Raw genomic sequence first — 27,786 nt, forward strand, 5'->3', positions numbered from 1 at the left:
ATTTAACGAAATTCGATAATTTGACGAAATTCGATAATTTGACGAAATTTAACAAAATTCGAAAATTTGACGAAATTCGAAAATTTGAAGAAAATCGAAAATTTGACGAAATTCGAAAATTTGACGAAATTCGAAAATTTGAAGAAATTTGGCTAAATTCGAAAATTTGACGAAATTCGAAAATTTAACGAAATTCGAAAATTTGACGAAAATTGAAAATTTGACGAAAATTGAAAATTTGACGAAAATTGGACGAAATTCTAAAGTTTGACGAAGAAAGAAATTCTCTATCTGTCACCATTCAAAAAATATCTCCAAAACCCCAATTGACCCACCCATTTCCAACTTTCGACATTTTTCACATATGCCCCTCTGTTCTACTCGTAAAACTCTGAGACTTTGCCGAAGAAAGTAATTCTCTATCTCTCATAACCCAAAAAAATATTAGTCCTTTCATCCTACGCTCGAGTAGCTCAAAATTTGGTCACTCTAATCACTCTAGCTCAAACGAATCTGCCCCGATTTTTTAAATTATTTTTTTGTTCGAATCGTGTTACGAATACCTTTCATTTGATGGGTCGCACGCCTCTGTAGGTTTCAATACAGCTAAGCTACAGCCTAAAACGCGTTCCCGACCCTCGAAAACCACACTCAGAAACCACTTCGAGGCCAATAAAACAAAATTCTGGTTTTTCCTGGGGTAATGGCGTATCACATTTTCATTTTTATGCCCACCCTGAGGTTCCTGAGGACCCTGAGGTTGGCTGACTAGTTTCCGAGATCGACCGTCGATAGATAGACAGATAGACAGATAGATAGACAGAGAGATAGAAACATACAGAGTAAGTTGAAAGATTTTGATTGTTTGGAAAACGTTAATTTGGTGCATTTTCTATCAAAATGACCAACTTCAAAACGATGTATCTCCGGTAATTTTAAAGCTACATAGTCGAGTGATAGCTCGTTTTGCTCGTATTTGATAGAATAGGATTTGTGGTGATACAGGCCAAAGGAAAGAAACTTAAATTCTCGCCTATATATAGTTGCCGCGTCTCAAAAAAATTTCTTCGTTCTTTTTTTGGAAGTTAGACTGCGTCAAGTCCTCCGCTATCGCTCCGGACATGATTTTGCAATGACATTATGAAAAACAAGGCATCAGAACAGTCGGAGCGTTTGCTGCGACTTAGCCCCGTACAACCCGTAATCCTATTTCGTCCGCAACCATAATACGTCCGTAGCCCTAATAAGCCCGGAACCCTAATACGTCTACAACCCTCTAATGCGTCTGTTACCAAAATGCAAGTCAAGTTGGGCATTGTCAAATTTACTGAAACTGTTCATTTTTAAAATTGCGCATAGCGCAATTACGAAAGCCCGTACGAAGTACCTTTCAAATAAAACCAACAATTTACGACATTACTTTAGAAACCCAAAATTTTTTGCCAACTTTCCATTGGGTATTCAATTATCTCTCAAATGAAACAAAAACTAGCAAAATCGTTTGAGATTTACTCGATTTATGTGCAAAAAGCACTTAGGGCCGAGTAGCGGCCTTAGTCCAAGGGCCCCAATTTAAAACTTTTTTTGCCACCATTCTATTCGGCATTCAATTATCTCTCAAATGAAACAAAAACTAGCAAAATCGGATGAGATTTACTCGATTTATGTGCAAAAAACACTTAGGGCCGAGTAGCGGCCTTAGTCCAAGGGCCCAAATTTGAAACTTTTTTCGCCATCATTCTATTCGGCATTCAATTATCTCTCAAATGAAACAAAAACTAGCAAAATCGGATGAGATTTACTCGATTTATGTGCAAAAAGCACTTAGGGCCGAGTAGCGGCCTTAGTGCAAGGGCCCAAATTTGAAACTTTTTTTGCCATCATTCTATTCGGCATTCGATTATCTCTCAAATGAAACAAAAACTAGCAAAATCGGATGAGATTTACTCGATTTATGTGCAAAAAGCACTTAGGGCCGAGTAGCGGCCTTAGTGCAAGGGCCCAAATTTGAAACTTTTTTTGCCATCATTCTATTCGGCATTCAATTATCTCTCAAATGAAACAAAAACTAGCAAAATCGGATGAGATTTACTCGATTTATGTGCAAAAAACACTTAGGGCCGAGTAGCGGCCTTAGTCCAAGGGCCCTAATTTGAAACTTTTTTCGTCACGTTCTTTTCGGTAGTCAATTACCTTCCATAAAAAACTAATACTAGCAAAATCGGATGAGATTTACTCGATTTATGTGCAAAAACACTTAGGGCCGAGTAACGACCTTTGAGCCCTCCCAACAAGCCCACGTTGCATCTTACCCAAAAACAATGTTCAGCAACTTTGTTCTACTCGTCAATACCTTTCATTTGATATATCACAAGCAGCTATTGCGTGCGCATTTCGGTAGATATCGTCGAAAGACTGAAAAACACCTATAGGGCCCTAGCTCTGGAGGGGCCGACCCTATCATGCCCATTTTCGAACTTGACCTTACTTTTGTCGATACCAATCGGGGAAAAAAAGAATTTTGAAAAAAGGTTGTGATTTACTCAAGCTAGAGGGGTCACGGACGGACGGATGGACGGACGGACGGACATTTTTTTTATTGCGGATTCGTCATCTATGAACATAACCAAATGCTTTGCCCTTACTGTCTGCTTCCAATTCGACGTGTTACAAACGGCATATTAATCTTATAAGCCCCCAGTACTTCGTACGGGGCTAAAAAGGTATGTAAATATTCCCATACTTCGATTAAAGTACTACTCTATTTTTAGCCCCATACGAAGTACTGGGGGCTTATAAGATTAATATGCCGTTTGTAACACGTCGAATTGGAAGCAGACAGTAAGGGCAAAGCTTTTGGTTATGTTCATAGATGACGAATCCGCAATAAAAAAAATGTCCGTCCGTCTAGCTTGAGCAAATCACAACCTTTTTTCAAAATTCTTTTTTTCCCCGATTGGTATCGACAAAAGTAAGGTCAAGTTCGAAAATGGGCATGGTAGGGTCGGCCCTTCCAGAGCTAGGGCCCTATAGGTGTTTTTCAGTCTTTCGACGATATCTACCGAAATACGCACGTAATAGCTGCTTGTGATATATCAAATGAAAGGTATTGACGAGTAGAACATTGTTTTTGTGTAGGATGCAACGCGAGCTTGTTGGGAGGGCTCAAAGGTCGTTACTCGGCCCTAAGTGTTTTTTCCACATAAATCGAGTAAATCTCATCCGATTTTGCCAGATTTAGTTTTTTATGGAAGGTAATTGAATACCGAAAAGAACGTGGCGAAAAAAGTTTCAAATTTGGGCCCTTGGACTAAGGCCGCTACTCGGCCCTAAGTGTTTTTTGCACATAAATCGAGTAAATCTCATCCGATTTTGCTAGATTTTGTTTTATTTGAGAGATAATTGAATACCGAATAGAATGATGGCAAAAAATGTTTCAAATTTGGGCCCTTGGACTAAGGCCGCTACTCGGCCCTAAGTGTTTTTTGCACATAAATCGAGTAAATCTCATCCGATTTTGCTAGATTTTGTTTCATTTGAGAGATAGTTGAATGCCGAATAGAATGATGGAAAAAAAAGTTTCAAATTTGGGCCCTTGGACTAAGGCCGCTACTCGGCCCTAAGTGTTTTTTGCACATAAATCGAGTAAATCTCATCCGATTTTGCTAGATTTAGTTTTTTATGGAAGGTAATTGAATACCGAAAAGAACGTGGCGAAAAAAGTTTAAAATTTGGGCCCTTGGACTAAGGCCGCTACTCGGCCCTAAGTGTTTTTTGCACATAAATCGAGTAAATCTCATCCGATTTTGCTAGATTTAGTTTTTTATGGAAGGTAATTGAATACCGAAAAGAACGTGGCGAAAAATTTTTCAAATTTGGGCCCTTGGACTAAGGCCGCTACTCGGCCCTAAGTGTTTTTTGCACATAAATCGAGTAAATCTCATCCGATTTTGCTAGTTTTTGTTTCATTTGAGAGATAATTGAATGCCGAATAGAATGATGGCAAAAAAAGTTTCAAATTTGCGCCCTTGGACTAAGGCCGCTACTCGGCCCTAAGTGCTTTTTGCACATAAATCGAGTAAATCTCAACCGATTTTGCTAGTTTTTGTTTTATTTGAGAGGTAATTGAATACCCAATGGAAAGTTGGCAAAAAAATTTGGGTTTATAAAATAATGTCGTAAATTGTTGGTTTTATTTGAGAGGTACTTCGTACGGGCTTTCGTAATTGCGCTATGCGCAATTTTAAAAATGAACACTTTCAGTAAATTTGACCATGCCCAACTTGACTTGCATTTTGGTAACAGACGCATTAGAGGGTTGTAGACGTATTAGGGTTCCGGGCGTATTACGGCTACGGACGTATTATGGTTACGGACGAAATAGGATTACGGATCGTACGGGGCTAAGTCGCAGCAAACGCTCCGACTGTTCTGATGCCTTGTTTTCTATTACCCTGCTTTGGAAATGACCAAATATCGGGAAATGATCAGAAATCGGGAAATGAATAGAAATCGGGAAATTAATGGAAATCGGGAAATGATCAGAAATCGAAAAATGACAAGAAATTGGGAAATGAATAGAAATTGAGAAATGACAAGAAATTGGGAAAATTACCAGAAATCGGGAAAATGACCAGAAATCGGGAAAATGACCAGAAATCGAGAAATTGCCAAAAAAAAACGGAAAATCTGTACTTGCATTCGAGATCAAGAATTAATTGAAAAATTAGGAAATCGTAAAAATAACGAAATAAGTTTGAAACGAACAGGAATTAAAATGATTAGATGATAACAGGTGAGTATTCAACGGGAAGCGAATCGATATATTTTGTAGTGAATTAGTAAAAAGCATTGTCATTAAACTGTAATAGTGTTCAAACAAAAAATTTCGCTCGCTTCGCTCGCGATTTCACATTTAAAAATCGTTAACCGACTTTCTTCATTTTGGAAACAATCAAAGAGAGTAGCTTTACTCAATACACCTTTTCTCCTGTGCTCGCGCCAAGGGATCGCCTGGACATATATAAGACACATTTTGTTCGCTCGCTCCGCTCGTGCAATTTTTCTTAATAATACATTGTCATTCATCCGTAAAACTTCATTCGAAATATACTATTACTCGGGCAAGGCTATGCGTGCGTACATGTCTCGTTGTATACTTCACATAGCTGTAACATACTATTACCGGGAAATCCCAATATTATTAGCGGGAAATTCGGTCACATTTTAGTGGGACAATCGGACAATTTTAGTTTTACCGGGGACAATCGGGAAATCGGATTTGGATACCGGGAAGAAAACATTTTTTGCACACGCACAATGAATTGGAGTTGCGCTACACTCGAATTCAACCGAAACTTGGGTTCCGTGTGTTTTTGCAGATTACCTTTGGTGGTTAATACAATTACTTCGGGATATCACCGTTAGCGCCTTCCAAGCAGTCAAACACAATAATGGCAAAAACAAACATTTGAGGAATGCGCATGGGCCGACAATCGAAACGGTAAAAATCGGTAAAAAAGAAACGCATCCGAATTGCTTACAACGCATATACCAAGTTGGTTAAAACTATATTCTTCCTTAGTTTGTAGCACTTAAATTAAGAAAAAAAATTAAAAAATTACATCGGATACAAGCAAATTATGTAAAAAATAAGATATTCGGACTGCCGTCGTCGCCACATGTATAGACAATAATTTCAGAAAATATCAAAAATTCAAAAAACGAAATAATTTTATCAAAAGACATTCACAAAATATTCGACTGGCGCTCCGGATGTGGCGGATGGTCCGTTCTGCTTTCGATTCTAAGACTTTTTCCACGTGTAGAACATTTCCATTGGCTTGTTCACCTTTAGCAAGAAGAAAGATTTTTGTTTAAAAAACATTTTCGTTTGCTAGACAAGACACGCCGCCACTCACCCTCCATATTTTCTCGTTAACTTGCTGCAAAGTATGATTTCCATTCAACACGAGCAGTTGCGGTGGTGATGGTGAAATGTAGATGCAAAAGTTCAGTAGTCCATCTTCAGGAAGTTCAGTTCCTAGGTCCAACGTTAGACGCATGGCCAAGTATTTGACGAGGTGATCGACTGAAATATATTTTTGTTTTGTCTTAGTTAAATGCGTGATCGAATGTTGAGTATGTGGGGCCGGTATGTAGTACAGGAATGGCGTCCGGAAAACAATGTAGAAATGAGTGGGAGGTGTTACCGGTGTCTATTGTGGAAGCGACACATAAAGTCTTTCGACAGTTCCTACTGACAGTGTTGCAGAGGTCAGATGACCCAAAACTTCGTTTGCCTGATTATAATCGTTTGGTCATGGCATTGGAACTGATCAGTACGACTGAAACTAACGTCAGTATCAGGACCGATATGAGGCAATAGATTTTAAGGACAATTGTCCCAGAACGAGTTACAGACGAGTCAACCAGCTACCTACACGATGAAACAGATTCAAAAATCGCATCTCACCTGTGGCATTAGCCGTCGTCTTCAGATACCGTACACAATTCTCTTTCAACGCTCTCATCAACGGATTGTCGCTGGTCATCTCGGTGGGATGTGGCTTGAACACCAGTTCAATTTCGTCGTTCAATCCCAATTCCGAATTGCCTTCACCCTCCGTGTCCACATTCGAATCGTTGCCATCCGTTCGGCTGTAATCGATTTCCTCACTGTTGCTTTCCGACTCTTCCGACCGTTCCCATGACATCGCCGACCGAGCCGATTTGATTTTACCGGTACCGCTGCTGTTATTCGATGGGGCCGGCGATGGTGTACTGCGTACGGATGGTGGATTTGATGACTGACGATCGCCGGCATTCATACCCGATGATGATTCTCTGTTCATGCTGGCTTCATTGCTCATTTGACCGGAATTGTTGTTGTCGCCACCGCCGCCACTGCCTCTGCCCTCACTTTCGTGATTCTTTCGTGAGCGTTGCGGTCGATTCTGTGACTGCAGTTTCATCAATTCGTTTACGGTTATCGAATTGACCAGTGATGCCTGGGAATGGCTTTGATTGAATTTGGCCAGCAATCGTTCTTGATTCGCCTCGTACTCTTCACGGCTGGGATAAATTTTGGAAATTAAATGATCGAAATTCGGATCCGGTCGCAGCGAGCGCTTCGAGACCAGTTTTTTGCGACACGTCGGACATTCCTTGTTGCCCGAACGCAAAGCGGTTATGATGCAGTCCGAACAGAATCGATGCAGACACTCTTTTGTTGTCATCGTTTTCTTTAACATGTCCAAACAAATGGGACACATCAGTTCGCTGTGCAGACTGCGCGGTGACACAGCAATTTCGCTGTTATCGGTAATTGCTTCTTGCGGTTCACGATTTAGTTCGTACAAGGATAAATCCCATGTTTTGTTTTGTGGAGGCTCCATTGAAGAGAACAACACTCGCTTTTTTCACACACACCAATTTTCGTTCTGTCACTGACAGAAATATTGTGCGCAGGGTTTACAATTTAAATTTGCGCGTGACAGTTTTTCGAACGTCAAACAAGATCCTTTTTATTGTCCGACCAGATAAAGAAGATTTCGCACCGAAAATTTAAAATCGAGCAGTGGATATGGTCGACAATAACGCTTGTTCTGAACTTACCGTGGATTTACATAGCAACGTAAAAGTGACAGATGCAATGTTTTTTAAATACTGCAACCCGAAATTTCATTCATAAAATTAAAATTATGAATGAAATTTCGAGTTGCCGTATGAGAAAATTTTTGCATCTGTCACTTTTACGTTGCTATGTAAATCCACAGTTATGATGACAGGGAATTGAAGACGAGTCATGCAAAATACTTGAAAAAACCGAGTTTAGATCGCACCATGCATAAAAACAATTTGAAATTTGTCACTCACATTTTATGAACGAATTTGTGTAGCATCTCGGATCAACAAAATTATTATTGATCTGAGGTGAAGACACGCCGTAAGTGCGGTCGAAATTCAAAATGGAAAATGCGGAGTTCTTTCTAACGTTCCGTCATTTTCATATCAGGAAGCGTTGAAATGTGTTTTTCGGTTCACTTTTTCATCGAATCTTCTTCTTCTTCTTCTTTTTCAGCCTGTTTCTGTCCACTGCTGGACGTAGGCCTCCCCAATTCTTTTCCAGTCCGAACGATTAGTTGCCACTTGTTGCCAATTCATCGAATCGTTCACTTACGGCGAAAAATATGGGTTTATCGCAAAGTAGAAATGCGCACCGTTTATTTACAGTCAATACATGGTCACTCAAGAATCTTGAGTAGATGCACGTTCACAATCGTTTCCAACTACGGAAAATAATTTTTTTTTTCACATTTTATTAAAAATAAATTTGGTTTAAAACCTTCACTAAAAACATATAAAATCTCCACAGAAAAGAATATGCGAAAATGGGTTTTTTCATACGTTATTCGGGAAACGTTCGAGGGGACTGTTTTTTTACGTTTTTCTTTTTGTCACTAGTGACAAAATATGTTTTGTCACTAGTGACAAAAAGAAACTTTTTTCCTAACTGGTGTTAAAATGTCGCGACTTCTTCGCTTATTTCCCACGTCGTTTAGGAAAAACGTTGTTCCTAAGTTATGCAAAAAGGCTTTTTAGCGAATTCCATTCTAGCACTCGCCTCCAGCTCGAGCTGGAAACCTCTCATTTGCTAAAATTTTTGAAGCGCGAAAAGTGCGTGAAAATATTTTTGGGCAAAATTTATTTTTGAAATAAACATAGACTACCTATACTAGAGGAATTATGACCCGAAATTCATTGCAAAATTATAGCACACACACCACTAACACGAAAACGTCAACTTGCTTTATTTTGACGTTATGAGTCTCTTTACTTTTGACATTAGGAGTCCCTTTTAACTGTCTGTACGCGAAGCTATCACACACATTTAAATATATGATTTTTCATTTTAATTTGTCAGTTTGTTCTATTGAGAGGGCCCTTGGAAATTAACATTTCTTCCTGTCGTACCAAAACCGTCACATTCACTCACCAAATTTAGTACTGAACATTCTCCCCTGCTCTTTTCTCTCAATTTTCATTCCCGCTTTTCGATTCTATCTTTATTTTTTTCCAGATGTGTCAAGTTGTTGTATACACGCTGATATAATTTTTTTAGAATTTTGTGACAATGCCTTCATAAGGATTGCTTTCGGCATTCATACGGATGGCTTTCGGCATTCATACGGATGACTTTCGGCATTCATTCGGATGGCTTTAAGCATTCAATTGTACGTCTATAGAGATCGCCGCTGAATATGGCGTTCAAATGTGTTGTTAATTTTTGTTCGGAATGTGACTTTGGTACTCCAGGAAGAAAAATAGTATACATCCCACGGATCAAGAAGGTGTGTTTTAGACCCGGGTGGTGAAAACGTCCAGAGATGGAGCGACCTTTTTGATCCATGGTATGTAACATACTATTTTCTGCAACTGCGCTGCGAAAACTGAACTTTTTCATACGTAATTTGGGTGGCGATCGAAGGGTCTTTTTTTCTCTGGTTTCTATGTTTTACTTTTACTTTTCACCACTAGTGGTGAAATGGATCCAATCGAGGTATTATTATTTTGTGATCAAAGTGATCTAAGTGTGGCCCAGAACATCCTCTAGCCGGGACTGGGACATCACATATGCTTTTCGTCACTAGTGGCGAAATGGATTTACTTTGCATCACTCCTTCTGAAGATCTGAACCATTTAACCGTAAATAAGTAGGCTTCGCCAAGACTAGTCACGAAAAAAAAACGGTCCGACGAAAAATTTCAAAAGGAATAAATAACTTAACTAAGAATACCAAATGGGTGATTCATCAGATGGCCTTCCGAATCCTTTAGGTCCCACCCTGAATTTTTCAGTCGACGGAGCTCAATCGTTAGAACTACAAGAATATATGAAGCTAAATAGAAATGAGAATCCGACGTCATCTGCAGTAGAGAACGATGAGAAAATTACTTTCAATTGTACCCCGTGCAATAGGTCATTTGACACGGGTAAAGGATTAAAAATACATGAAAGTTTTCATGCAAAGCTTAAAGGAAAAATTGAAAGTAAGAAATCAAACAGGAAACGTAATATCAACTCACAGAAAGGATCAGGAATTGAGCGAAACAAATCTTGCGAAGGCTTAACAGAATTAGATGAATTTCTGTTGTTGAATCAAAATGAAATTGAAATTCAGACAAACAATGATCCTCCATCCGTCTTAATTCCAAAGAATTTTTCTAAAGACAGAATTCATTGTGAATGTGGATTTCTTGCAAAAAACGAACGCGGGCTGAAGATCCACCAAAACAAGCACAAAAAGAATGACTTAAGTAAAAGTGAGATTGATCGTAAAGCAACCAATAACAATCGAAAAACGGATTCAGTCGATTCCATGAATATAGACGAGTTTGGTGTATTGCTTAGTAAATGCAAAGAAGCTATTCCAGTTGTTCGTATTATTCAAAAGTCAGTTCGTTCAGCAGTTAGTCTTGAACTATCAAAGCTAGTCGATCAAGTGGTTACGAAAAATGACGTAAATTCATGGTGTCGTCTATTGGCTTTTCCTTATATTGTTCTGCGATCAAGACCTAAGAAGTCAAAAGGAGGAATGAATGGTATTAGAGAAAATTTAAAAGAACTGGAGAAAATCACAAATGTGAACGATTACTTAGCATTCCTTCTACAAGATACAAAGCCTAGAGAAAAAAAAACTTTGTTCACAGAACGAACAAGTTATCAAGACAGTCAACCAAAAGCTTGGCGAAGGCGATTTCAGTGGCGCCATGAGAGTTTTATGTTCCAAAGAAATGATAGCAGAGATAAACGATGAAACGCTGTCAAAATTACAATCAAAACATCCATTGGATACATTGCCAGTCATAGACAAACATACACCCGAAGAAATTTTGCCAATAACTTCAAGTGAAACAATCTCGAAGAGCATTTCCAGTTTCCCGATAAGCTCATCAGGTGGTATTGATGGTCTGAGACCTCGCCACATTAAAGATTTAACGTCGTTCACTTGTGGCGATGCAGCTGAGAAACTGAGAAAATCAATAGCCAAACTGTCTGACTTGGTGAAGAACGGAAAAATAGATCAGAATGTTGTTCGAATAGTCTACAGTGGACGATTAGTCGCTTTCATAAAAGACAATGGCGATATAAGACCGATTGCGGTTGGAACTTTTTGGCGTAGACTGGCCGGAAAAGTAGAATGCGGTGACATTATTGATCAGCTTTCTGAAAAAATAAAACCATTCCAACTTGGTTTCGGTGCTAAAGGAGGTGCAGAAGCAATAATACACGCTGTCCGATCATTTATTTCCAATTCATACGATGAACCAATGATACTCCTGAAATACGATTTCTCAAACGCCTTCAATGAACTTAAACGACAATACCTACTGGACGAAACGAAGAACATTTGTCCGAGCCTATATCCGATGATGAGACAAGCTTACGGCAGCTTCACTAACTTATACTTCAACCATCAAGTAATTTTATCCAGAAGAGGGGTCCATCAAGGAGATCCATTAGGTCCAGCGGGTTTTTGTATCGGAATATCAAAGCTAGTCCACTCATTGTCATCCCGTTTAAATGCATGGTATCTCGATGATGGAACAACTGGAGACAACTTTAAAAATACCATGGAAGATGTAAAACGTATCAAAGACTTCCGAGAGGTTTCAGGACTGACACTTAATCCATCGAAGTGCGAAGTACATTTCATAAACGCAACCAAAGAACAGAAAGATGCCATGTACGCTGCTATATCGGAAGAATTACCCGGCATTCGTCTGATGGAAGAAGTTGATCTTCTCGGATCGCCAATACATAATTCATTAATTCCAAATTTCATTAAACAGAAAAAAGACATTGTACAATCGATGTGCGAAAGACTGAAACTCCTAGATGTCCACCCCGCATTGTGCCTGTTCCGATATTGCATGTCATCGCCGAAATTCATCTATCTGTTACGAACTTGTCCAACAATTTATTTTTGGCGCGTCAAACACGTTAAAATATTTTTGGCGACTGAAATTTTTTTTTCTGGAAAATTTTTGTTTTGACGCGTGAAAATATTTTTTGGGGAAAATTTATTTTTGATGCGTCGTAAACTGTTATAGGCAGAATTTATTTTTTACGCATGAAAAATATTTTGTCATTAAAATCATCCCGAGCAAAGCCGGGTACTACACTAGTCGTCTATAATATAAAGTTTAATGTTTGTTGGTTTGTTTGTTTGTCTCTCTATAGGAGCCCAGACGGAGAGTCGTAGAGACTTGGAACTAAGCATGCTGACTGAAGAGGATGCGTTTCTGAAATGTGGAAAAAAATTTTGTAACGTGTGAAAAATTTTGACGTTAAAGTCACTAGGAATCTATAACTTTTAATGTTTGTTTATCTGTTGGTTTGTTGGTTTGTATATAGTAGCCCAGACAGAAAGTCCTACAGACTAGAAACTTGGCATACCGACTAATGAGAAAAAGTTAGGAAGAACACGCGAACATTTTTTCACTTTCATGCGTTATTTGACGCAGGCAAAAAAAAACTGTTTGCGTCGTGGATGCGTTTCCTAAACGTGGAAACTTTTTTGAACCGAGTGAAAATTTTTGGCGGGTGAAAATATTTAAATATTTTGTCATTAAAATAATCCCGAGCAAAGTCGGGTACTGCACTATTATAAATTGTATTACAAAATGTATCAGAAATTTTTGCACAATGTATTTAACGAAACGACAAATACAAAATGAGAAAACAATATTTTTCAATAGTTTTTTCCGTTATCGGGGTGGAAAGTCGTCAGTTTCAGCAGTTTGGTATAGAGCCGAAATAACACACCGTGTCTCGTCGAGTAGAATAGGCATGTTCACTGAAAAATATCATCAATCGATGATAAAATTTTCAAATAATCGATACTATATCAATCGAATGTTTTATCGATAATCGATAAATATCGACTGATAATCAACAAATATCCACTGAAAATCGAATTATCAGTCTATATTTGCCGATTATCAGTCGTTATGTACCGAATATCAGGCGATATTTATCGATTTTCAGTCGATATTTATCGATTATCGATAAAACATTCGATTGATATTGATTTTCTGAAAATATCGATAATCGATTCCAGGGAAATAATCGATATTTTATCAATCGAATGAATTATCGAACATGCCTAGAGTAGAATCGCTCACTGTAGCAAGGCCTTTCATGGAGCATTAGACTAATAGGCTAGTGCAGAGAGTAAAAGCCAATAAACAAGCCAACCAAACAATGTCATGTGACTTACGTAAGAGAACATGAACCAATCAGAGGTGGTAGTATTTGCCTTACAGTTGCATGGTTGAGTTTACATGGTGGTTCTCTTCGGCAATCCTAAGATTATGACGTAATAATCTATGAGAAAAGGTGTTTTTATCCCATAACGAACTAACGCCTTTTCAGCACCGTCTCGTGAATAAACTATTGCATTGTGTGACATTTGTTTGCGTATTGCAAATTAATCTGTCTTCGTCTTAATAAAATGCATTTAATGCATTGTTGTCGAGATTGTTATCAGCTAAATTTACTAGAGTAATAGCTGTTCAAGGTGTAAGTGATAGCACAAGTAGAATTACAAAAGTACAGTGCGAACCAATAAATTCCTCCAAAAAATGGCTGGAGACGTTAAATATGAGAAACGACAGAATCCACAAAAGGCTCTGTCCAAACGAGTAATGCATCTGACCACATCAGCAATACTGCTGTGCAACATTTCCTTTGTAAGTTCTCAGTTTAAGTGCAAAATTAGCTTGGAATTGCAGAGGTAATATTGGTTATTACATAATGTAGGGATGCTCTATCAATGCATTTGCACCAGCCTTGGATAATTTGGCATCGAGATATAAAACGACAATCGAGGACATTGCGTTTGTGTTTACTCTAGTAACAATCTCGTATTGCATCGGCTCGATTATATGTAATTTTTTTCAAATGAAAATCATGACTGTGTGCACGAATTCAGGTCGTAAGTGAGCGTCAGAATTCGAATTATGATTGAATGAACCGAGGGGGAAACAACTCGTGTATGATCAAATTTTCGGTAAAGTAAATCAGATAAAGTAGACCAAATCGACGACAAAGTAGATTTTTATTTTCACTTCAATTTGATTGAGTGTGGAAAGACTGTAGAAAACTTTAGGTATGTCACGCAGATCGCCATTTTGATACATAATCAAGGTTGTCGAGAAGGTTGTAGATGAGCATATTACACCAATCATGGCCCTACGTTAGTGAAGGGCCGTGACGCAAGTCCGTTCACACTGAAAAATTTGACAAAAAAAATTTCCGCAGGACTTCCCCCTTTGCTCCTTCTACCCCCAAAGTATTTTATTCTAGGCGTCCATACGAGTTCAACGAGCTATCACACGCCTCATAAGGTTAAGATTTGGCCGAGATATTAAATTTCAAAACTTTAAAATTTGAAGAAATGGATTTTCATACATTTTGAAATTGATGAATTTTACCAAACTTTGTCACTTTGTCTTTCTGTTACAATGAAACTTTTGAATTTACCAGTGGATTTGGCTGAAATTTTCAGGGTATGTTAAGGACGTAAATTTAAGAAACTAATTTGAACGAATTTTTATAAAAGCTTATAATTTCGGAGCTATGAGCGTGTTAAGCTATTGAGCTATAGGATCCATAACTCAGAAAATATGGCAGATAGAAAGTTTAAAAGACAAATTTATAGAGTTTCAGATTTCAGTCGACACGTGTTTCATGGTTTTCCTAAAAAGTCGTGTATTTGGTAGCTATGAACGTTTTAAGTGCGAGCTATGTCAGCCATAACTCGGAAAATACGGCAGATAGAAATTTCGTGTAAAAGACAAATTTATAGAGTCTTAGATTCTAGTCGATGTGTGTTTCATGGTTTTTCAATTTTCATCAAAGTTTTGATTTTCGTCAAATTTTCGAATTCCGTCAAATTTTCGAATTTCGTCAAATTTTTTATTTTCGTCAAATTTTCGATTTTCATTAAATTTTCGAATTTCGTCAAATTTTCGATTTTCGTCAAATTTTCAAATTCCGTTAAATTTTTGAGTTTCGTCAAAAAAAAATTTGTCAAATTTTCGATTTTCATTAAATTTTCGATTTTCATTAAATTTTCGAATTTCGTACAATTTTCGATTTTCGTCAAATGAAAGCTGGAAGGTTCAGATCAAAGAAAAAGTTATACAGTTTTGTAAGAAGAATATTTTCGTTCAAGCTGTACAATATGATTGTCTATTATCTTCGACCAAATTCTAAAAACTCACAACTTACAAAAGAGCTGATATCGTCCAAAACCACTTACAGTGGAGGTTTGACGCAAGTCCTGTTATCCACTTACAAAAAGATATGCGTCTAGGGATGGGAGGCGTTCAAAATTATCGATAATATCAATCGAAAGAAATCATCGATAATCGATTAATCATATCGTTATCGATAATTTAATAATTATCGATAATTATCAAAATATCGAAATTCGATAATTATCAAAATATCAATATTTTGATATTTATCTGAAAATTCATGATAATATACCGATATATCGATATATCGAATTATCGATATCTTGATAATTATCAAAATATCAATAATTATCGATTATCGATATTTTTTTGATAATTTTTGATAAAAAAAGTCGATAATTATCGATAATCATTTTCATTATCGCCCATGCCTATATGCGTCACAAATGGCAGCTGATGAGGAAAGTGCGCGAAAGTTTTATCAACCAAAATCTTACCAGAAAAATTTTAGGAAGAAAATTATAAGAAAAAAAATTGCGTCACAAGTGGCAGATGTTGAGGAAGGAAAATTTTTATAATTGTGAAATATGTTGCTTTGAAGAGTGGAATCTAAAGAATGGAAGAAAACCGAATCATCTGCCACTTTTTGAACCTTTTTCTATAATTTTCTTCCTAAAATTTTTCTGGTTGATTTTGGTTGATAAAACTTACGCGTACTTTCCTCATCAGCTGCCATTTGTGACGCATATTTTTTTGCGTGTCGAATCTGTAAGCGTAACAGGACTTGCGTCACACCTCCACTGTAAGTGGTTTTGGGCGATAGCTGAAATTCACCAAAATCAAATTTGTATGGTATGGTGAATTTTTAGTATGAAAATTGGTATGTCAGCCGCGTATCGGCATCTGCGTGACCATCTCAAAGTTCACAGTCTTTTACAGGTTTTTTTTTGCCTCGCAGGGCTTACCAGCTAACGCATTGCAGGGAGACACCAATATTCGACTCCCACTAATTTTGATCCTAGTGCATCATAGATGGTACTAGCTTTGTCGCTATATATTGAAAAATATGTGTCCGACAACTGATACATAACCCTGTTTCAATACAAATCCTTTAGCCTGTTTTAGCCAGTTTTATACTCGGTCATGTCTGGAGACTCCACGACTGCCGCCACTCCACGACTAACTCCACAAATATAACGATTTTATAGACGCTCAAACCATACGGCCGAATGAGTTTAAAGCATCGAATTCGGTCGTTCAAATAAAATAAATTATTTTCCCTCCAGGTGGCTTCCTGTCGAAGTACGTCAATCGTCAGTTGATCGTCATAATCAGTTTGTTGGCAATGGCATTGTCAATGTTTATGACCCCATACTGTCCAACTAAACTGCTGTTTTTCGGTTGCGGTGGACTGTTTGGCTTTTCTAGTGGATTTTATGGCTCATCTCAAATCATTTGGATAATCGAAATCTGGCAACAAAACGCTGGTCCATTCATTCAAGCTCAACATTTTTGCTTTTCTTTAGGCACCATTATTCCATCCGTGGTTTTAGCTCCGTTCCTTGACAAAGATGAACACAGTCATGCGAATGCTACTGAGACAGCGCTTCCAGAACAGTCAACGATTCACACTCCATTTTTGATCATAGGAACGTTCAATTCGTTAGCACTTCTCTACCAGTTGTTTCTGTTCATCTTCTACAGATACCACACCCCTCCCATGTATGTTGATGAGAAATTCGAACCGCTTGCTTGTGCCGAAGATAATCCACCTCCTACAGAAACTGACGTCAGTGGAAACGTTCCATTGGAGGAATCAGCACAAAGCCACGGTAATGTAAAGTGCGGAGTCAGCAGCAGAAAGATTCAATTGATTGCGTTTGCTATGCTATTTGTTGGCGCCTATCAGGCTATGGAAATATCAACCATGCAATTCCTTCCCATTTTCGGTCAGTACAGCGATCTGAAACTGTCCGAATCGGATGCTGCCCACGTACTCAGTGGACTGATGGCTATGTTTGCCACTGGCAGGCTAGTCGGAATAATTATCATTTTCAAAGTGCGACCGGAGTTTATTGTAGTCGTCAATCTCATCTTAATCGCCGCGGGAAATACGATTTTGTCGGTATGGGCGAGTGATAGTGTGTCCATGTTCTGGATTGGAAGCATGATCTTGGGAGCCGGATTCTCGACAATGTTTCCGAGTTTTTTCACATTCATCGAAAAGCATCTGATCATTTCGGGCATCTTTGCTTCGTGCATAATGGTAGTTGGCACAACCACATCATCCATGTATCCGATTATACTCGGGAAGGTTATAGAGCATCAAGCTGTTGTGTTGACGTACACGAATTTTGCAAGTATAAGTGTTTGCGTCATAGTCATGTTTTGGGGCTACTACTTGACGCAAACGACAGTCGCTCGGGAATGATAGTCTTCCCAAGTATATGCAACAAAATTCAACTGTTGGTTGCCAATGGAAGGAAATAGTAAGCCAATAGACGCCAATGGAAGTAGGAGGGACCGAGTTTGCTCTCATAGTTTCCACCTCGAAAAAATTCGGCCGAAAATTTTAACAACTCCTTCAGGCGACATGACATTAAATTTGAATCTATTATTTAATAAACTGCACCGTTATTGATCTACTAAAATGGAGGATTTTCATTATTCGTTTGAAGTATCTCTTCATAATAAAGTCGGAACGCACTTCGTATGATTTTTACGCAATTTTGTGAGTGGACCATTGAATCCGAGGGGGCAATCACTTTCTCATATAATCCCATTATAATCCTTGTCATAAAATCAGTGATTTACCCCTCGATTGAATCATGGATGAAACTGAACCAAGAACATCAATTGTTCCCGTAAAATAATATGATATGCAGCTCGGCGAAATCGATTGATTTGTCTATTGGTACTTCCGATATACCATAGATGGCGCAAATTTTCTATGAAAAAATCAAGGTAAATAAAGCGTCGAGGTAACAGGTTTGTTCCAAGTAACTGTAAACACGAATTTTGACTGGCCGATCGAACACGATCTCATCCACAGAAAATGCTCCTTCTCAAAGTATATAAACACTGAAGGTATCACAGACCCTCAGGGAATAGCAAGAAAGACGGATCCCGACTTTCGGGTGAATATAAGATTTAAAATGTTGCATCTGTGATGTTTGGCGTAATAATGTGGTCACAACTGTCTTGCTCAGTATAAAATTGTCTGTGTTGAGTATTGAGATGCAACCTAACAAAGTCAATTTTACTCGATTTTGCTTGTGTCCAACGTTATAAAAATTATATTCATCCGAAAGTACGGATCCGTGTGTTTTTGCGGATCTACGGTACCTTCAGTGTTTATATACTTTGGAAACACACCACATCTGATGATTTTACATACAAAAAAAATTCACCACATCATCACGGCGATGACAATCATCACAGTTGGTGAATTTTTGTATGAAATCGGCCATTTTATCATCAACTATGGTGTGTAACCCGCGTATCTGTAACTGCGTGACCTCCCCAAAGTTTACAGCCTTGGCATCCGTGACGTTTGGCGTGATAATGTTGTTGGATCTGCGTTGTTCAGTATTGAGTTTTTGCATGTGTTGCAACCTAAAAATGTGAATTTGACTTATGTCCAACGTTATAAAAACTATATTCACCCAGAACTTGGGATCCGTGTGTTCTGCGTGACCTCCCCAAAGTATACAGCCTTGGCCGCAGGCGTACCAACTTATCATTTCTCTGACAGAGATCGGTTTTCAAATAAATTTTGATGAGGTTATGTCTCTATGGATGAAATTTGACAGTAATTTGACAATTCAAATGGCCTTGGAACAGACCTATGAGCAGAGCGGAGGTAATGCCATATATAACGGAATCAGAAGTGCGGTGGCACAAAAGTTCGATAAAAACGCCATCTCTTTACTTTATTAAAAGCACAGAAATGCATAGAAACCTGAGCCATCTGTTTAGTGATAAGCACAATATTTTGTGAACCACAAGTAAATCATAGTCAACTATTTAAAAAACATAGCTAATGCCGACCCGTACGAAACACCTATTCGTATCAAAAGTAGAGATGAGCGGGCCGACGTTTTTTCAATACCCGACCCGACCCGGCCCGATCCAATTTTTTGAACCCGAGCCCGACCCGACCCGAGACTTTTCTCTTCGAGGCCCGACCCAACCCGACCCGAAAAAATCATCGGCCCGACGTGACCCGACTTTTTTTACTTTAAGAAATTTAATGAAAAATCATTTTCTACGCATAAAAGTTTTGCAATAATCTTATACGCGAAGTAAAATAATAAAATAAGTTAGTGTTTCATGCTTTATAGGCTTTTATTGGCTTACTTTAAATTTGTATTTCTAAGTCGGGCCGGCCCGAATTTTTGTTTTCAAAGCCCGACCCGACCCGGCCCGAATGAATTTTCAAAACCCGGACCCGAACCCGATCGGGCCGGGTCGGGTCGGGCCGATGTATTTCGGGCGGCCCGCTCATCTCTAATCAAAAGCCTTTAATGTGAAACTCTTCATTTCTCTTACTTCATTTTCGTCTCTACTGAAAAGCTATTCGCCCTTTAAAATCACTTACATTATCCACTCTTTGCCTTGTTATCATATACAAATAAATTGCCGGAGGTAATATAGACAGCCCCGTACGAAGTCAAATTTCATAAATTCCTATTTTAACAGCTACATACCGCTATATTTACCTATATTTCACTATGAATAAACATTTCACAGAGGAATATGCTATTATATAGCTCTATATGCCTGTATATAGCTCAATATAACTGTATATAGTTATATAGAGATGTATTTGATGCCTAAAACACACCACACACATAACCAATTACTTCTCTGTTAACAGAAACTCTCTTAGTACCATTTTCCACAAGATATTTCAATTTTGCTAAAATACAATATGGCCACCGGCAGCCATTTTGTTAGGAGACCGGAAATTTTACCGACGCTTTACATTCGTTAATACCTTTCAAACAAAAAAAATTCATGAAGTTCGGTCAAAATTTACTCGAGATATTGACAAAATACTCCACGGCCGAGTAGCCAGATAAGAGCTCACGCTCCGGTGAACATAATTTCATAAACTTTTTTTTCCCTGATTGGTACGGTCAATACCTATCTAATAAAGCTAAAACAGACGAAATATGTTCAAATGTGGCCGACCTTCAAGCAAAAACTGCTTGCCGCGCTGTGCCTGTTTCACACCAAGGAATCTAACCCACGAGTTGGTCATCCGATTTCCATAAACTTTTTTTTTGTCGATCGGTATTGTAAATATCTTTCATTTGCCGTATCACGCACAAGTGTGGCGTTTAAATGTCCTGAGATATCTTTGAAAAACCGTAAAGCACTTATTGGGCCACAGCTCGGGAGGGGTCGATCCAAAATCACTCATCTTCGAACTTAGCCTGTCTTTTGACATTACCAAACGGGGAAAAAAGAATTTTCAAAATCGGATGCGTTTTACTCAAGTTAGAGAACCCACAGACAGACGGACAGACAGGCATTTTTTTTTCACTGATTTGGCATCTCTAGACAACCACAATAGGTTTCCTCTTACTCAGGGAGTCCAATTCGACGTGTTACAAACGTATGCGTAAACCTATAAGACCCCAGTACTTCGTACGGTTCTAAAAAGATGTCATTGGCATCTTACACACTATATTTACCTTGGCAAAATTAAAGAAAAATGAGACGACACCTCGTGATCTTTGTTCCCAAGCAGTTACGGTCCATAATTACGTAACTTTGAAAATCATTTGAGACCGTGTCCACATTAGGAAGGTAGAGACTGTCATGTCTAGCACCAAAATTGGTTTATCACTTCACTCGTGTTATAACAAAATTTACGTCAAATGCTTATTTAAGGCCTCGAATTCTAGGACTAACGTCTTGTGGCGCAAAACTTATAAGCCTTTGCATGTTCGAATAATCAGGCCTCCCACAACACCTACTAAAGCACCCATTGAAACATTTAGATCATTTGATCTGCAAATTTCCGGGTCAATCCGAAATTAATTCAGATTGATCTGATATATGTTTCGAGTGCGAATGATCTTATAAAAACTATTCGAACCTGGGTTCGAATGGTGGAAATGTCGCTCGCTGAAATTTAACAAACAAAAGCTCCTATAAAATAAAAACTTCCTAAAACTCTGGATGATTTTTAGAGCATGGGAGGCCTGCGTAATCCGATGTGGCTCCAACTAATGTTTTCAACTCAAGATCACAAATTTAATATGAAGAAACGATATGAAGTGATCTTTCGTGAGCGCTAATTCGAGTTTGTGTGCGAAATTGTGAAAAAAAAAAAATTGCCCGGGCAGGCGAATATATACTTTGTGTTTCGACACTCGCGGGCGAATATTCTACTACAGTGTGAGATGGTTTAACCGCGTGGACGAATCCCATTCGGAATGACTATTCGCCCTCACGGACCAATAGCATCAGCCAATTTAATAAACCTATAAAATCAACGAAAATCCGGAATAACAAAATCGAAGCACGCAATAAAAACCTCGGTTTAGTACCATACCAGTTAGCTAAACAAGTTTGTAGTTAAGCATTTTGAAACCACCAGTCCACCAATAAGTTTATTACTTATCTGGACTCATTGGTTTCAATACATCAAAAACATCACAAGTTACACGGGTGAGCGATCACATATACAAAGTGTTTGAAGACAATTCATTTTCAATTGTAACTAACTATACCAATGACATAATAGTGGGATAGACAGGAATTACGTAGACGAAATCGTGAAGCAAAAGTAAACTTTGTGTAATATACATTTGAAACACATACACTTACACATTCCACTTAATTTTGACAATTTGGTGAAACTGTTGCAGACTTTTCGAAATTAACTTGAACCACTTTAAACAAAAATTCTTTTATTGGCTGCAACTATCAATTTCGCACAAACTGGTCACTACCTCATTACACAATTTTCCAACACATTTTTTAATTTTTAAAAAGAAATGTCCCGAACATTTAGTACTGACGATGCTGACACTTTTATTATGCGTGACTACTGAACGTGAAATAAATTCAGCCAACTGATTGAATTCTCCGATCGTCAAGATTTCTACTAAAAAATTATTCGATCGAAAAGGAGAAAATCACAAAACTAGTTCAATTTTGGGGACAGTGAGAGATTGTTTACATGAAATATAAATTTCATTCGATAAATATTTAATTTTAGAAGAAAGAAATGCTTTAAACCAATTTCGAAGAAAGAGTGAAAATGCAAATTTCCTTCGCGCCCACATTTCAAAATATGTACGAAAATACGTAAGTACCATAAATTTAAGGTACTCACACACACTACTGAATATTTCGTATTTGCTTTTGCTTCAGCGCTTGAACAAAATATTTACATAGAAGGCCTGTCTATCCCACTATTATGTCATTGAACTATACTGATGCCATAACAGAATTTTAGTGGTCAGGTTTACTGGTCGTACAGAAGCAAAATAAGAAAACCAAAATTTTCATTAGTTCTTTTCATATCGACCACCTTCGGCGTTCGACTAAAATCGGACTAAAAATATTTCCTTTGTGGTCGCACACTTCTTGTCTTCGGCATGGATTACGTCAAAGTATCAATATTCCACATAAAGTGTCCATTCCACTCAACAAAAAATACTCCGTGAGAGAGCAAACTGTCAAATAAACAAAGGAAAAATTTTAAAAATTCAATTTTGTCTCTCACACGGAGTACTTTTTTGGTATGAGGAAACTAAGCATGAGCCTTTGGCCTTACATTTGCCGACAAAAAAACACTTTTTCGCATACTTGAGGACCAATATTGGCAAAAGTCTAGTTCACCGGCACCCCCTAAAAGTGACTTTTGACTGTTCCAATGTGTGAAAAATGACTCAAAAACAAATAATCAGATAAAAAACAAGCGCGGAAAAACAAAAAAAAAAAAAATGTGAAATTTTTTTGAAAAAAAAAATCGACTTAGCCACAGCACACCATCGACTCTACAAGGGGGGATACTCCCCCTTGACCCCCCTATGCGCGGGCTGCCGCCCCTCGACCCCGCTTTTTTATTTTTCAATATGTTTCACGGCCTGCGGCGCTAACTCTCACTTCAATATAATATAAATCTCGTTTCAACCTTACAATCAAGTATTATAGACTTTTCCCATACGAATATACTCGATATATACTAATATGCTCGATATATACTAATATGCTCGATATATACTAATATGCTCGATATATACTAATATGCTCGATATATACGAATATGCTCGATATATACGAATATGCTCGATATATACGAATATGCTCGATATATACGAATATACTCGATATGGATGAATATACTCGATATGGATGAATATACTCGATATGGATGAATATATTCGATATGAATGAATATGCTCGATATGGATGAATATATTCGATATATACGAATATACTCGATATATACGAATATACTCGATATATACGAATATACTCGATATATACGAATATACTCGATATGGATGAATATATTCGATATGAATGAATATGCTCGATATGGATGAATATACTCGATATATACAAATATGCTCGATATATACGAATATGCTCGATATATACGAATATACTCGATATGGATGAATATACTCGATATGGATGAATATACTCGATATGGATGAATATACTCGATATGGATGAATATACTCGATATGGATGAATATATTCGATATGAATGAATATGCTCGATATGGATGAATATACTCGATATGGATGAATATATTCGATATGAATGAATATGCTCGATATGGATGAATATACTCGATATGGATGAATATACTCGATATATACGAATATGCTCGATATATACGAATATGCTCGATATATTCGAATATGCTCGATATATACGAATATGCTCGATATATACGAATATGCTCGATATATACGAATATGCTCGATATATACGAATATGCTCGATATATACGAATATGCTCGTTATGGATGAATATACTCGATATGGATGAATATACTCGATATGGATGAATATACTCGATATGGATGAATATACTCGATATGGATGAATATACTCGATATGTATGAATATACTCGATATATACGAATATACTCGATATGGATCAATATGCTCGATATATACAAATATACGTGACACAATTTTTTTTTTTCAAAAAATTTCAATTTTTTTTTTTGTTATTTTTGTTTTCCGCGCTGGTTTTTTAGCTGATTATTCATTTTTCAGTCATTTTTAACTCATTGGAACAGTCAAAAGTTACTTTTAGCGAGTGCCGGTGAACTAGACTTTAGCCGAAAAAGTGAACCGAAAAACCGTGTGGAAGCCTCGTGTTCAAATTCTGTTCTTTTGCCTGTTCTTGGTGTGCGTTGGGTCAGGTCAGTTCAGACTCAGATATTTTCAGGGTTAGATCAAGGGATACCTGACCTCTTCCGAGTCTTAGAAGAGAAGAAAGGAGAAAAAGCCATCAAAACAGCACACAATAACAATGATTTTGTATGAAAATCCACAGAGTTATCTCTCATGGCCAAAAATATGGCTACAGACGAGAATTCACCGAAGAAGCCACAGCCTCTGTCTAAGCTTGTAATGTATTTGACCACATCAGCAATAATGTTTGGCAATATTTCGTTTGTAAGTTGACATTTAAATTGTAAAATTAGCATGGAACTGTAAAAGTAATTTTGGTATACATATATGGTAGGGATGTTCTAGCACTGCATTTGCACCAGCCCTCGGTAATATGGCAGGGAGATATAAAACGACAATCGCAGACATCGCGATAGTTTTTACTATTGTATCCATGACGACTTGCATCGGCGCGATTATTTGTAATTTTTTAAATTTAATCCGTTCTAGGTGCTCTTCAGGGTGGGGTTTATAGTACACTTTGTTTGATTTCTTTGGCTCCCCCTATCGATTTTTAAAGAACACTTGACGATGACGACAAACGCAAGGCTGTATACTTTGGGGTGACACACCACAGTTGATGATAAAATGGCCGATTTCATACAAAAATGCACATACTCTGATGATTCTCGTCGTCTTGATGATGTGTTGAATTTTTTTACATGTAAAATCATCAGAAGTGGGAACACGTATCTAATAAAATGGCGGTCTGCGTGACCTCCTCAAAGTATAAGGCCTTGCTATGACCCAACAAGCGAACTTTCTTTAACATTTTTTTAATGTTAATTTTCGCTTATCGACAAAGCTTTCAGAATCGCTAGGGTGACCCAAAAAAGTAAGCTCCAAAAATTTTTCAAACGAATTTGGACTACCCTAGTGCTCGTATTAGAATTCTAATGTGAAATGACTTAGCCAAGGTAGATATATGGACGGAGGTAATGCCACATATAACCGAATCAGATGTGCAGTGGCACGAAAGTTCGCTATAAACGCCATCTCTCCCTTTCTTTAAAATCATAAAACTGCTTTAGACCTGGGCCATCTGTTTTGTGATAGGCACAACATTTTGTGAAACACAAGTAAATCATAGTCAACCATTTGAAAAGAAGGTGTCATTAGCATCGAACTATTGCGCTTGGCCGCGCGTCGGAATGGCATTTTACCTCCGTGCCGATGACCCAGAAAACGGACATTCTTTAATTTTTTATTTTATGTCAATTTTCGCTTACCGTCAATGGCTTTCAGAATCGCTAGGGTAACCCAAAAAAGTAAGCGCTAAAAAATTTTCCAACGAATTTGGCCCACCCTAGTGCTCATATTAGAATTCTAATGTGAAATGACTTAGCACATGAAAATCTATTTTGTCAGGTGGATTCCTGTCGAAGTACTTCAATCGTCAGTTGATCGTCATAATCAGTTTGTTGGCAATGGCATCGTCAATGTTTATGACCCCATACTGTCCGACCAAAATGCTGTTTTTCGTTTGCGGTGGAGTTTTTGGCTTATCTGCTGGATTTTATGGCTTATCTCAAGTGGTCTGGATAATCGAAATATGGCAACAAAAGGCCGGTCCGTTCATTCAAGCGCAACATTTTTGCCTTTCTTTTGGCAGTATTGTTCCATCCGCAGTTTTAGCTCCATTCCTTAAAAAATACGAGCACAGTCATGCAATTACTGCCGAGCCAGTGCTTACAGAGGAATCATCGATTCACATTCCATTTTTGATCATAGGAACATTCAACTCTCTTGCATTTCTGTTCCAGTTGTTTCTGTTCATCTTTTACCGATACCACACGCCCCCCATGTATGCTGATGACAATGTGCAACAACTTGACGATGGTTCACATTCCACTATCAAAACTGAGTTAAGTGAAAATGTTTCCTCCAAGCAACGAGAACTAGCCACCGTTAAAGTTAAGAGGGGAATCAGCAGCAGAAAGATTCAATTGTTTGCATTTGGAATTCTATTCCTTAGCGCTTACCAAGCGATGGAAACATCAACAATGCAATTCCTTCCCATTTTCGGTCAGTACAGCGATCTCAAATTGTCCGAATCGGATGCTGCCCACGTACTCACTGGACTAATGGCCATGTATGCGACTGGCAGGCTAGTCGGAATAATTATCATTTTCAAAGTGCGACCGGAGCTGATTATAGCCGTCAATCTCCTCTTAGTCACCATGGGCAATACGATTTTGTCGGTATGGGCGAGTGGTAGTGTGTCCATGTTCTGGATTGGAAGCATGATGTTAGGGGCCGGATTCTCGACAATGTTTCCGAGTGCTTTTACGTTCATCGAAAAGCATCTGATCATTTCGAGTATCTTCGCCTCGAGCACAATGATATTCGGCGCAACCGCATCAGCTATTTATCCGGTTATACTCGGCAAGATTATAGAGCATCAAGCTGTTGTGTTGACCTATTCGAATTTCGGAAGTACGTTCGTTTGCGCCATCGTCATGTTTTGGGGCTACTACTTAACGCGAACGACAGTCGCACGAGAATGATAAATGTACAAACATTAAAATTGAGGACTCTCATTATTCGTTTGAATTACTTTCTACCGAACCGAATTGCCTTCCGGTCTTCGTAACCCGAGGCTGCATGAGTATGAGACTATGGTTTGAAACCTGTGCACGCAAATGCACCTAAGGCGAGTGTGTCTCAATCAGTTTGCTTCGTAGAGAGCAAAAAAAAATGGCACCAAAATGAAGGAATTCACGCCGTAAGTGTGCCTAAAATTTGAATTTTAAGTGAACGATTCGATGAAAAAGTGGACCGAAAAATACATTTCAACGCTTCCTTGTATGAAAATGACGCTACGTTAGAAAGACCTCCGCAATTTCCATTTTGAAGAGTAAATTTCAAATAAAATTTTGTTTTCAACGCAGGCGAGAAAATAGTAAATTTTTCAACTGAGGAGAAACTTCGGCAACCTTTGTTGTGAAAAACGTTGTGTCAGCATCATAACATGCAAAATTTGCAAACTTTAGACAATGAAAGTGTAAAGCAGGTATGGTCGATCGTTCGCCCGGAGGACATAAAAATTTGATTTACGCAATCAAACGCACTCAT

The 27,786-nt window shown here is 38.0% G+C and overlaps 2 protein-coding genes across 5 annotated transcripts; one reads left to right on the plus strand and one right to left on the minus strand.

Annotated features, from left to right (window-relative positions):
- Positions 1–5,535: 5,535 nt before the first annotated feature.
- LOC119082158 (E3 ubiquitin-protein ligase RING1) lies at positions 5,536–7,481 on the minus strand. Its single transcript, XM_037191562.1, has 3 exons — positions 6,476–7,481; positions 5,922–6,091; positions 5,536–5,851 (listed from the first exon to the last, which is right to left on the minus strand). Exons 1-3 carry the CDS (start codon positions 7,395–7,397, stop codon positions 5,807–5,809), a joined length of 1,137 nt encoding a protein of 378 aa, XP_037047457.1. The 5' UTR covers positions 7,398–7,481; the 3' UTR covers positions 5,536–5,806.
- A 6,010-nt stretch (positions 7,482–13,491) lies between these two features.
- On the plus strand, positions 13,492–27,260 carry LOC119082159 (sodium-dependent glucose transporter 1-like). 4 transcript variants are annotated; one of them, XM_037191564.1, is made up of 4 exons: positions 21,864–21,953; positions 24,815–24,936; positions 25,007–25,133; positions 26,080–27,260. In XM_037191564.1, exons 2-4 carry the CDS (start codon positions 24,826–24,828, stop codon positions 27,216–27,218), a joined length of 1,377 nt encoding a protein of 458 aa, XP_037047459.1. In that variant the 5' UTR covers positions 21,864–21,953; positions 24,815–24,825; the 3' UTR covers positions 27,219–27,260. The 4 variants fall into 4 exon arrangements, with proteins under 4 accessions (XP_037047462.1, XP_037047458.1, XP_037047459.1 ...); XM_037191565.1 differs by having other exon boundaries at positions 21,872–21,945; XM_037191567.1 differs by lacking the exons at positions 21,864–21,953; positions 24,815–24,936; positions 25,007–25,133 and adding exons at positions 13,492–13,757; positions 13,828–13,954 and having other exon boundaries at positions 26,080–27,259.
- The last annotated feature ends 526 nt before the right edge of the window (positions 27,261–27,786 follow it).

Source organism: Bradysia coprophila, unplaced genomic scaffold, assembly GCF_014529535.1.
Source record: "Bradysia coprophila strain Holo2 unplaced genomic scaffold, BU_Bcop_v1 contig_390, whole genome shotgun sequence".
Taxonomy (NCBI): domain Eukaryota; kingdom Metazoa; phylum Arthropoda; class Insecta; order Diptera; family Sciaridae; genus Bradysia; species Bradysia coprophila.

Excerpts from the sequence above, each read along its gene's own strand:
- LOC119082158 (XM_037191562.1), bottom strand. The coding sequence starts at position 7,397 with ATGGAGCCTCCACAAAACAAAACATGGGATTTATCCTTGTACGAACTA. Across the intron at positions 6,092-6,475 it reads GACGACGGCTAATGCCACAG|TCGATCACCTCGTCAAATAC; the intron begins GTGAGATGCGAT and ends AATATATTTCAG. Across the intron at positions 5,852-5,921 it reads TTAACGAGAAAATATGGAGG|GTGAACAAGCCAATGGAAAT; the intron begins GTGAGTGGCGGC and ends TTCTTGCTAAAG.
- LOC119082159 (XM_037191563.1), top strand. The coding sequence starts at position 13,650 with ATGGCTGGAGACGTTAAATATGAGAAACGACAGAATCCACAAAAGGCT. Across the intron at positions 13,758-13,827 it reads TGCTGTGCAACATTTCCTTT|GGATGCTCTATCAATGCATT; the intron begins GTAAGTTCTCAG and ends TACATAATGTAG. Across the intron at positions 13,955-16,555 it reads TTGCATCGGCTCGATTATAT|GTGGCTTCCTGTCGAAGTAC; the intron begins GTAATTTTTTTC and ends TTTTCCCTCCAG.